Source organism: Ostrea edulis, chromosome 7, assembly GCF_947568905.1.
Source record: "Ostrea edulis chromosome 7, xbOstEdul1.1, whole genome shotgun sequence".
In the NCBI taxonomy this organism is placed as follows: Eukaryota; Metazoa; Mollusca; class Bivalvia; order Ostreida; family Ostreidae; genus Ostrea; species Ostrea edulis.
Window position 1 is genome coordinate 10,776,119 of NC_079170.1, and position 10,965 is coordinate 10,787,083.

The window sequence follows — 10,965 nt, forward strand, 5'->3', positions numbered from 1 at the left end:
GTATCTGTCAATATGAAATCTGTAAATAAATAATTTTCTGGATATACATGACTTGTGTATCTGTCAAAATGGGCCAGGCCAATACTGACCTGAAAGTTAAGAGATTTTAGTTCCTGAACATGAACAAGTCGGCTATAATGTGATTGAGTACCCCAAGGTAGTCTATTGTGCATCACAAAAACAAAATAGCCCCCCCCCCCCAGATTTAGAGAACGGAGTTCGAGTTTGTGTAAGAAAACACGTTCAAAAAAGTTTTATAACCTCAAGGTCAGCTCTTTGACAAATAAATAGAGAGCATATTACATGATGTAAATTTATTATCTCATTGTTACCTGGTAACAAAAATAACAAATACAATAAATGTAATAGACATGAATGACTCTTACTGAAGATGAGGAGGAAACATCACATTTACACATTACATATACACAACAAAGAAAACTGCACGGCGTAGAAAGAAAACATCCATAACACGGAGCAGAACAAGTATCGTGGATTTCACGTATCCTAGCATTCAGTGTACAGCATCACTGATAGGAAGTTCAAGAAACAGAAGGGCTAATATCTAAAACCAATGTTTTATTCCAAATCACTGCCCAGGGACAATATCAGAAGAGGAAGTCCGACTCTGACAATTAAAGTACTTTTAATGATGCGAGGTTAAAAAATATTTGGAAATTTGGCACAACACACCTGAAGAGAAACTCTGTTCAATTAACGACTAGTGCAAAACAATGGACTGTGCAGTGTGAGGCATATAACCTATTTAAAAAGGTGTCAATCCTATTTCACTATCACTTTATGCAGAAAATTTGACTGCAAGTTTGAAATTTGTACCCCCCTCCCTTCACAAAATGTAACAAGCAAGATGTATACTAGCATACTGAGCTAAAATAACTTGGTAAGCATGTTGACATATATATTTTCGTAAAAGGAGGTGAAATGTTATCCTTAATGGAGTCCCTGATTATTAAAAAAACAAAAAAAAAAAAAAAAAAAACAACAACAGATACCTCATGTCTAATTCTGGTGTAGTACAAAAATAAACCATGCATAATGCTGAAAAGTAGATCATAATGTTTACCATATTTGCAGTCAACAGATAAAAAGCTGCATATTCACTGCAGAACAGTTGAATTTAATAAGATCATATTTTGCTCTCCCATATCCAAGTACAATGTACACTTAGTACACTACAAAGTAGAATATGGAAAATCAAACTGATTGAGAGAACTTGTAATCTTGATTAACTGTTGTCAGGACAACCTAAAAATTACTTCAGTGACTGAACAATCAGACAAAGAAGTTGTCACATGATCAAAGGAAAAACAAATCCCTCCAGTCCTTTCATTTTCCTTCTCCTCAATCACTTGATCAAATGATTCAACCAATCAGAGGCTTTTTGTGTGACCTCATTAGTTTCTGCCTTTTGCTCCAGTCAGCCAGTTTCTGGGTTTGTTTCCTTGGCATCATCAGTTGATTACAGGCAGTAACAGCCTTGTGCTCATTTTTACGGAGATACATTCTGGCATCTTTTTGCATTTGTTTGATTTTTTCCGGTTTGATTTCATTTAGCATAAGATTGTCAGACATGTAGGGATTAAATCTGTAGTAGGTGGCAGGGGGAAGAAGATCCTGCAGAGTCATGTGTACACCTGGAAAGATATCAAAATGTTGTCATAAAATACTGAGGGAACATTAGGGGTGATGTGTATACCTCGACATATATTGAAATATTATCATACAATTCACTTTTCTTAGCACTTGAACATAAGGGTGATGTGTATATACACATGTGAAATATGAAAGCCCTATCACTAAGCATTCAAAAGTTATGGCCAAGGTTACAGTTTTTAAAAAGTAGGCCAAACTCTAAGGTGAAGGTCATGAGGTAAAAAAATTAGTATGAAAAAAGTTCTTGTCACCAGGAATACACATGTGAAATATGAAAGCCCTAGCGCTAACTGTTCAAAAGTTATGGCCAAGGTTAAAGTTTTTGCCGACAAACAGACAGATGGACAGACCAAAAAACTATATATGCCCTATAATCTGAGATAAAGACATATAAAAGACTGATCGTTCTCTGTGTTTTCCTTACGTGTACAAATAATTGCCCTATAACTGATACAAGAAACAAACAAATAATTACCCTATAATTGATACAAGAAACAAACACATAATTGCCCTATAACTGATATGAGAAACAAACAAATAATTGCCCTATAACTGATACAAGAAACAAACAAATAATTGCCTATAACTGATACGAGAAACCAACAAATAATTACCCTATAACTCATACGAGAAACAAACACATAATTACCCTATAACTGATACAAGAAACAAACACATAATTGCCCTATAACTGATACGAGAAACAAACAAATAATTGCCCTATAACTGATACAAGAAACAAACAAATAATTGCCCTATAACTGATACGAGAAACAAACAAATAATTGCCTATAACTGATACGAGAAACAAACAAATAATTGCCCTATAACTGATACGAGAAACTAACACGTCATTCAGAAAACGGCTTACTTTCAGTATTTGTTGCACTGTCTATTATGTTATCAATCTGTTTCCTTGCTGAAGGAAGACTAGACATAAGCTCAATGTTGGGTTCATAGCGGCCATTACCAAGGGAGATAACACACTGTATAGGTTCGTCAGGCCACAGAAGTTTACACTCGTGAATGGCCACAGCAGTTGGATTGTTGTGTACAATGCCTCCATCCTAGATACAAAATCAGAAAAAGATTTGGTCACTCCATGTTAGTTATTATCAATGTTATCACTTGCATTACCGGTACATAAATATGAAAATTCTAATCAACTGTTGATCAAAGATAGTGAAAATCTCCATATTAACCAAGTTCCTCCCCATAAAATAACGGTTCGATAACACCCCAGCAATGCATAAAATACTGTTCTACAACATGTCAGTGATGTATAAAATACCGGTTCTACAACACCCCAGCAATGCATAAAATACCGTTCTACAACACCCCAGCAATGCGTTAAATACCGGTTCTACAACACGTCAGCGATGCATAAAATACCGGTTCTACAACACCCCAGTGATGTATAAAATACCGGTTCTACTACACCCCAGCGATGCATAAAATACTGGTTCTACAACACCCCAGTGATGCATAAAATACCAGTTCTACAACACGCCAGCGATGCATAAAATATCGGTACTACAACACCTCCAAATTTGTGAACGGCCCATTTTTCTCCTGGTGGAGTTTCTTATTTTTTTTTTTTTAATCATGCATAAAAACCATGAGGCTTGTTGAATGTTGATAGTGAATTTGGAAAAAAGTGAACGAGTTGCAGAAACCATTAATAACAAGCAATAAATGTTGCACTTGTTTCTCTTATTACAGAGATTAACATGCACAGTAACCCCCCCCCCCCCCCCCCCTCCCACTGCATGTAAATGAAATGAGAAACTAGCAGATAATGATGCATCATATACATGTAGCAGTAATGTGAGACATAAAACTTTTCAAGCTGAACAATTACAACTTTTTAAGCTAACCAATTTCATAATATTATAATACTAATGCATGAAATCACATCCATGAAGATTGGGGTAAACAAGTTTCCTCACCTGATGAATGTACTCATCAAGAACAAAGGGTTTATAGAATCCTGGAGCTGCAGACGACGCCCGGATACACTCCCAGACCTTGTGCTTACAACTTCCTGGGTACATGGAATAGACACCTGGGGGCAGGTTGTAGGTACGAAACATGTAGCTCTGTAGTCGACTGATGTTGGAAAGAGTGGACAAGGCAGAATACTGAAAACGGCAGAATTAACCAATCAAAACATGTCTCTGATATATTCGCTATCAGAATTAACCAATAAAAACATATCTCTGGTATATTCGCTATCAGAATTAACCAATCAAAACATATCTGATATATTCGCATCAGAATTAACCAATAAAAACATATCTCTGGTATATTTGCTATCAGAATTAACCAATCAAAACATATCTCTGATATATTTGCTATCTGTTCTTGGAAACTTTACAGTGTATTGGTTATATATGTATTAGAATTACCCTGTATTAAAGTAACTAAAGATGGCTAATAATACAAAGTTGAAATATGATATAGTCCAACCCCATTATCTCGAACTTGTGGGGATGAGAAAAAACTTTGAGATATGAGAGGGTTCAAAATATTGAAGTTAGAACACACTTCGACATGTTTAAAATACCAAAGTTCAACTGTATGAACAGTTACCGTAGATAGAATTCTAAAGAGCTGGAAATGATTCTGTGCATAATGTATAATATCTAGGTTCCACAGCACTTGTGAGTTAGTTGCGAAGTTTATTTTTTTTAAATTCACAAAATATGCTAGGCTGGTCAAGAATCTGTTGCTAATTTAAAACATATTAACTAACAAATATTGGAGAAAAACAATAACTAATGAACAAAATTTATAGAAACTTTTTCTCCCATTACAAACTCTAGATTTCAGATGATTTTAGTATACTTAGTATGGGGTCAAATGTCAGAGCGATATACCACAATTCAGAGAGTGAAAACTTGAAAAAGCCCCACTGTATAAAATTAGGTTACATACAGCAATAATAGGAAAAATAGACTGTAAATCTTGACAATCCATGGCAATTAAGTCCCCCACAAATGTCACAGACTCCACTGTACATAGAAATATTGTACAGGTAAAATTAGTCCCCCACAAATGTCACAGACTCCACAGTGAACAGGAATATTGTACAGGTAAAATTAGTCCCCCACAAATGTCACAGACTCCACAGTGAACAGGAATATTGTACAGGAAAATTAGCCCCCCACAAATGTCACAGACTCCACAGTGAACAGGAATATTGTACAGGTAAAATTAGCCCCCCACAAATGTCACAGACTTCACTGTACATAGAAATACTGTATAGGTAAAATTAGTCCCCCACAAACATCACAGACTCCACAGTGAACAGGAATATTGTACTGGTAAAATTAGCCCCCCACAAATGTCACAGACTCCACAGTGAACAGGAATATTGTACAGGTAAAATTAGCCCCCCACAAATGTCACAGACTTCACTGTACATAGAAATACTGTATAGGTAAAATTAGTCCCCCACAAACATCACAGACTCCACAGTGAACAGGAATATTGTACTGGTAAAATTAGCCCCCCACAAATGTCACAGACTCCACAGTGAACAGGAATATTGTACAGGTAAAATTAGCCCCCCACAAATGTCACAGACTTCACTGTACATAGAAATACTGTATAGGTAAAATTAGTCCCCCACAAACATCACAGACTCCACAGTGAACAGGAATATTGTACTGGTAAAATTAGCCCCCCACAAATGTCACAGACTCCACAGTGAACAGGAATATTGTACAGGTAAAATTAGCCCCCCACAAATGTCACAGACTTCACTGTACATAGAAATACTGTATAGGTAAAATTAGTCCCCCACAAACATCACAGACTCCACAGTGAACAGGAATATTGTACTGGTAAAATTAGCCCCCCACAAATGTCACAGACTTCACTGTACATAGAAATACTGTATAGGTAAAATTAGTCCCCCACAAACATCACAGACTCCACAGTGAACAGGAATATTGTACAGGTAAAATTTGCCCCCCCCCCACAAATGTCACAGACTTCACTGTACATAGAAATATAGTATATGTGATACATTATAACATTCAAGTGACCTAGCTTAAGGTATTCAATGTATAATGACCATATTTCATATCTAATAAATGGATGGTCGAAGTTTTGTAATCATGGTATCATTTTGAAGGGTTCATCAAATAGAAATAATCCACCATAGGAATTTTCAAAATTTTGTTTACTGCTTGATTTATTTCACCTAGAATTTAACATTGAAGTATATGGGAAAAACATGTTTTATCACAATATTTTAAAAAGAAATTATATTTTCACAAAAATCTCTTGGTAGAAAGTTACACACACTTTCTCTTAATGAAAATATGAAATAAAATTAATCATTGACCACACACATTTTCAGAAAATTAGATTTTTCTTATTTTTACAAAGGGCAGGCAACTCTTCCAAAAAGTCTTAAGTGCAAAAAGGTCAGCTTCTAATCATTTACCAGTCATGTGAATTTCATCTGCTTCACTTTCATCATTATTTAACAATAAACATTTATGTTGATCTAAATTCTTCAAAATTGTTCATTATCCTTTCATTATACATGGAATACCTTAAATGGATAGCATTCAAGTGACCTAGCTTAAATGGATAGCATTCAAGTGACATAGCTTAAATGGATAGCATTCAAGTGACCTAGTTTAAATGGATAGCATTCAAGTGACATAGCTTAAATGGTTTCTAATTATTACTATTTACCTTTGGACAAAGTGAATCCTCTGAAAAATCTGACAGAAACTTCTCTCCCATCTTCTCCCTGTAACAGGAAGTACAAGAAATGACATACATGAACAACTCACACTGCTATGCATTGTAATGCAATACTAAATTAAATGCATATGTTTGATAAATATCATTTCTTAAGAGGACTATCTCAGGTTTGAATTTTTATGTGCAGGGAATTGTGCTACATAATACAATCGTGACTTTGTGCATGCTATAATGCTGTCAGTGAGAGTATTCTGTTATAAAACAAGTTAGTTACATCCTCAATAATCCTTAATGAGTAATCATGATTCACATTGGCTTGTAAATATTTACCCCCCTCCATATTGCACTGTTTCTGTTCCATATGTAATTGAAATCGTGTTATATACACTCTACTTATAAAGTGTTAATGTTTTGTAAACAAAAAAAGCCCCATGGAAGAATATTGTTTTATACTAAACAGGTTGAATTCTCTAAATAAAGTATCATTCTTATTGTTATCATTATTCACTAATCAGTCCCTTTCAGGTAATTAAAACAATCCCGATAGCTGCATGCATTCTACTGGTGTGGTACGGTGTCTGGATAGGGCCATTTGCAAAAGCGTGACTGCGCGTTAGTCACAACATGCTCTCACGCCAACAAGCAACGTGCCTTTGTGCTGTCACACCAACAAGCAACGCATCATCATGCTAACAACTTTACACAACTCGCCTTCTTGCTGACAAATAATGCACACTCACGCTAACACAACTCGTCTTCTCGCTGACAAATAATGCACAGTCACGCTAACACAACTCGCCTTCTTGCTGACAAATAACACACAGTCACGCTAACACAACTCGTCTTCGTGCAGACAAGCGCCAGTTGTGTAAAGGTGTGTTTGCGTGACTGTGTCTTACTTGTCGGTGTGAAGGTGAGTTGTGTAAAGGTGTGTATGCGTGACCGTGTGTTGCTTGTCGGCCCAAAGATGAGTTGTGTAAAGGTGTGTTTGCGTGACAATGCGTTGCTTGTTGGCGTGACGGTGTGTTGTGACTAACGCGCAGTCACACTTTTGCAAACGACCCTATCCAGACAACAAAGTGTGGCAATACGTACTTCAGAATTCGTTCCCAGAGTTCAACATCATAGAAGGAGTGGTCCAGGACCAGCTGACTGTAGCCCCGTGTCTTGTTCTGGGTAAACATCTGCCTGCTGCACTCCAGGTACAGTTCCTCACACTCTGTAATACTGCGACGGAACAGGAACAGAATGGCCAGGATGAGTGACCCCGTGCTGACCCCACAAACATAGTCAAATAGTTTGTAAATGGGTTTGCCACAGTGTCGTTCTATTTCCCTGAGAGTTTGCAAGGCCACCAAACCTCTGAAAAATTCATTAAGGATGCTAATTCAATGTGTGTATTAATTAATTATAGGTTACAACAGTGAATGTATGATACATGTTGTCATCTTTAAAAGAAGTCACATAGTCAAATGAAGTAGGTAAAATAATCTTCTATATCATATAAAAGATTCTAACTGGAAATTAGTTTTATGCAAATTGAAAGAAAGGCTCTGTATTTTCAAAACTGCTCCAAAAGCTTGAATCTTGTCTATAAAGAGCATTGGAAATGAGGTACAGTGACCTTGTATTTCAGCATCACACAGCTGTAGGGACCAAGACCTTTATGCAAGTCTGATAAATCTCAGGCAAGAAATGTAACACTAAACTCTCACAAATAATTTCCTGCATTTGGCCTTAAAAATAAATTTCAGCATACTTCATAAAAATCAGATAATAAATGTGACTTCAATCTGCAACAAAGTATTATAATTTGACAATTCGGAATCAATGAATGCATGAACAATTAGTCCATGTACAGATAATGAAACATATCAATAAAAAAAGCACTAGTTACAGATCTGGCTCTGTGAAAAAGATGTCTGTCCCAATATTTTCCCAGGAGGTACATATCTGCAGCTATTAGAAAGCACATTTGGAAGGGTGTGTGTGTGTGATCATTTCAAATTTAGCATATCTCTTACTTTGTTCCACCTCCATCAATGGTGAGTATGTTGACCCCTTGACCCCTGGGAGGGTAGACATAACCCATCAATGTAAGAGCCTGGGAAATCTCACTCAGGGTTAACTCATTCGAAGTGGCTAACTGCATTCGAAGTAAAACTGGCAACACACCATGCTGACAAAGACAAAAGAAATTACTCAATCTAACAGCATAAACAGTTGAGTTGTAATAAAAAAAATCAAACACAATTTTCAAGGAAGAGATATTATCATATTAAATGATGTTTTCCTATAAGTTCATGTATTGAAATGTTGACCGACAGAATGATGCCAGAATCACTCACGACACCGTGACCTCTCTGAATTGTCAGCTTGTCAAAATTTGTCATGATATTTGGGGTTAACAATGCATTTTTCTTTTCAATTGTATATTTACATAACCCCTCCCCCTCAAGTTTTTAAATTCTGCCTGCAAAAGTTGACCATATTGATTCAGAGGGCAACTGGTTCACAGCAATCATGGAATTCCTAGAATCATTCTAAAAAGAGTTTTTGCTGTCATGTTAATTGAATTTCACACATTTACAATTTACATCCTAACAAAACAACATTTTATTATGAGTATACCGATATTTGTTGTTACCTTCATAGCAGTTTGCCTTTCATCGGGGTATAATGTGAGATGATGGCAGAAATCCTCTAGACGTTTGAGCTTGGAATCAGAAGACTCTGCACGACTTATTAACTTCACATGTTCTAATGTTTTCTTCGATATCGTAGACCGTGACACATAGTCTTTTCTGACGATCATTTTTTTCTTCACCTCCACTGGTGTAGTTGAGTCTTTTACACTGGTAGCCCAAAACCTGTCCAGCAAATGTCTTAGCCCTCTGTCCTCTGCCTGACTTTTCTCGGCTGGGGCATTTTCACTGAGAGTCTGTTCTAATTCTTTCTCTGTCAACTGTATTGGTTTGTACTTTCCGTCTGTCTCTGCTGTTGGGTCATAAAATGACAACACAGAAATTTCTGCCATTTGTGCCGAAAAGTCTTTGGAGACAACACTCGGGGCATCTTCTTTCAATGGAGCACCACCTTCTGGTGTCTGTGTGGGGGTTTTCTTACTAAACCTTCCCTTAATCGATAAGGAAGGTGCTCCTTGAATGTAATCTTTCACAATATATGGAGTCTTTGATAATTTGTCAGATACATCGCCATAAGCATCTTTTATTCTGTCTGCAAGTCTGCTAGGAATTCCAATTCGATTTAAGATGTCTGCTCTCTTATTCCGAGGCTGTCCAAAATGGAATTTCTTTACAGTTTCGGGATTGGCTACAGTCTTATGTACAGATGCTTGACTTGTTTCAACATTCTGATGAAGGCTTTTAAAACTCAAAGGACCTCCCTTTGTGTTCTCCAAGACTCTAGGACATGTCCATGATGCCCGCAGCACCGACATTCCTACTTTAACTTATTTAAAAAGCTGGCCTGAAATGAATTAAAATACTAGTAGAGCATTCAAAATACTCCACAATAAATTTGATTAATTTCTAACTAAAATTTTTTTTTTACTATGTGGTTCGTTTATATGAATATGTTCATTTATCAATAAAGGGCCCCCAGGAAGTAATGTACAATCTTAACTATGAATGATCCATTTTTGATACCATGTGATAATAAATATATGTATACATGTATTATGTAAACAACTGTCGCTTGATATCATTATATAGCAATAACACAGGTTGATAGTTCTCTCTACAAAATTATATAATTATGTTTACTTAATACAAACATTTGCTGTATCATGTATATTTCTAAGGTAATGTTTCCTCATTGGTCTGAAATTGGATCATGGAAATGTTTACACACACTATAGATTTGGGTCAGTAGGTCAGATAAATAAATACGAATTAGCTGAAGTAAATAGCTATCTTGTCACCTTGCTTTACAACTTTGACCATTATGTAATCTGCATATCTCACCTATATATATGCTGTTGGCAAATATCCAAATTTATACACTTGGGCGGTGGGGTGTCATACTAAATTTAGAATGTTATATAATAAAGATAGAATTATTCGTATATTTATCTTATATACTGTAATGGACTGTATATGACAAAAAACGAATCAAATCAAATGACAAATCATTTCATCAGAACTGACCAAATCATGACAATTGTTAGTTGACAGTTGTGTACTTGTATATATAGGTACCGTTATTTAGGACATAATGCCCTGACAAGTCTTCAGATTAAAATACTAATCATAATGTTAGTGATAAGAAAATGGGTTTAGGTCTTCTTACCTGCTATATCAAAGTCCTGCGAAATACTGAAGTATTTCTGTATTGTTTACAAACGTCTGTTGTTTATTATGCGTCACGTATTCAATGGTGTGACACCCTGACCTGTTGAGAGACGGTCTCTGATTGGTCCATATGAAATATGCCGATTAACGTGTTATGCTTCTTTTCTTGGCCAAATGATATTTCGTTGGGTATTTAGTAATTTTTTTCTTGTGTTAAATATGTTATTTATATCAAAAATTTCATTATCAATCA

At 36.0% G+C, this 10,965-nt stretch overlaps 1 protein-coding gene across 2 annotated transcripts; it reads right to left on the bottom strand.

The window, feature by feature from the left end:
- Nucleotides 1–299: 299 nt before the first annotated feature.
- On the bottom strand, nt 300–10,826 carry LOC125655724 (calcium-independent phospholipase A2-gamma-like). Of its 2 annotated transcripts, XM_056143280.1 has the most exons (9): nt 10,711–10,802; nt 10,386–10,444; nt 9,047–9,888; nt 8,424–8,578; nt 7,495–7,761; nt 6,388–6,445; nt 3,624–3,815; nt 2,546–2,741; nt 300–1,655 (listed from the first exon to the last, which is right to left on the bottom strand). In XM_056143280.1, exons 3-9 carry the CDS (start codon nt 9,857–9,859, stop codon nt 1,384–1,386), a joined length of 1,953 nt encoding a protein of 650 aa, XP_055999255.1. In that variant the 5' UTR covers nt 9,860–9,888; nt 10,386–10,444; nt 10,711–10,802; the 3' UTR covers nt 300–1,383. The 2 variants fall into 2 exon arrangements, with proteins under 2 accessions (XP_055999255.1, XP_055999254.1); XM_056143279.1 differs by lacking the exon at nt 10,386–10,444 and having other exon boundaries at nt 10,711–10,826.
- Between the last annotated feature and the right edge of the window lie 139 nt (nt 10,827–10,965).

Bases quoted from the DNA above. Each gene is read 5' to 3' on its own strand.
- LOC125655724 (XM_056143279.1), bottom strand. From the start codon at position 9,859: ATGTCGGTGCTGCGGGCATCATGGACATGTCCTAGAGTCTTGGAGAAC. The intron at 3,816-6,387 runs GTAAATAGTAAT...TGCCGTTTTCAG, and splicing joins AGGATTCACTTTGTCCAAAG to TATTCTGCCTTGTCCACTCT. The intron at 2,742-3,623 runs GTGAGGAAACTT...TTTTGTATCTAG, and splicing joins TTGATGAGTACATTCATCAG to GATGGAGGCATTGTACACAA.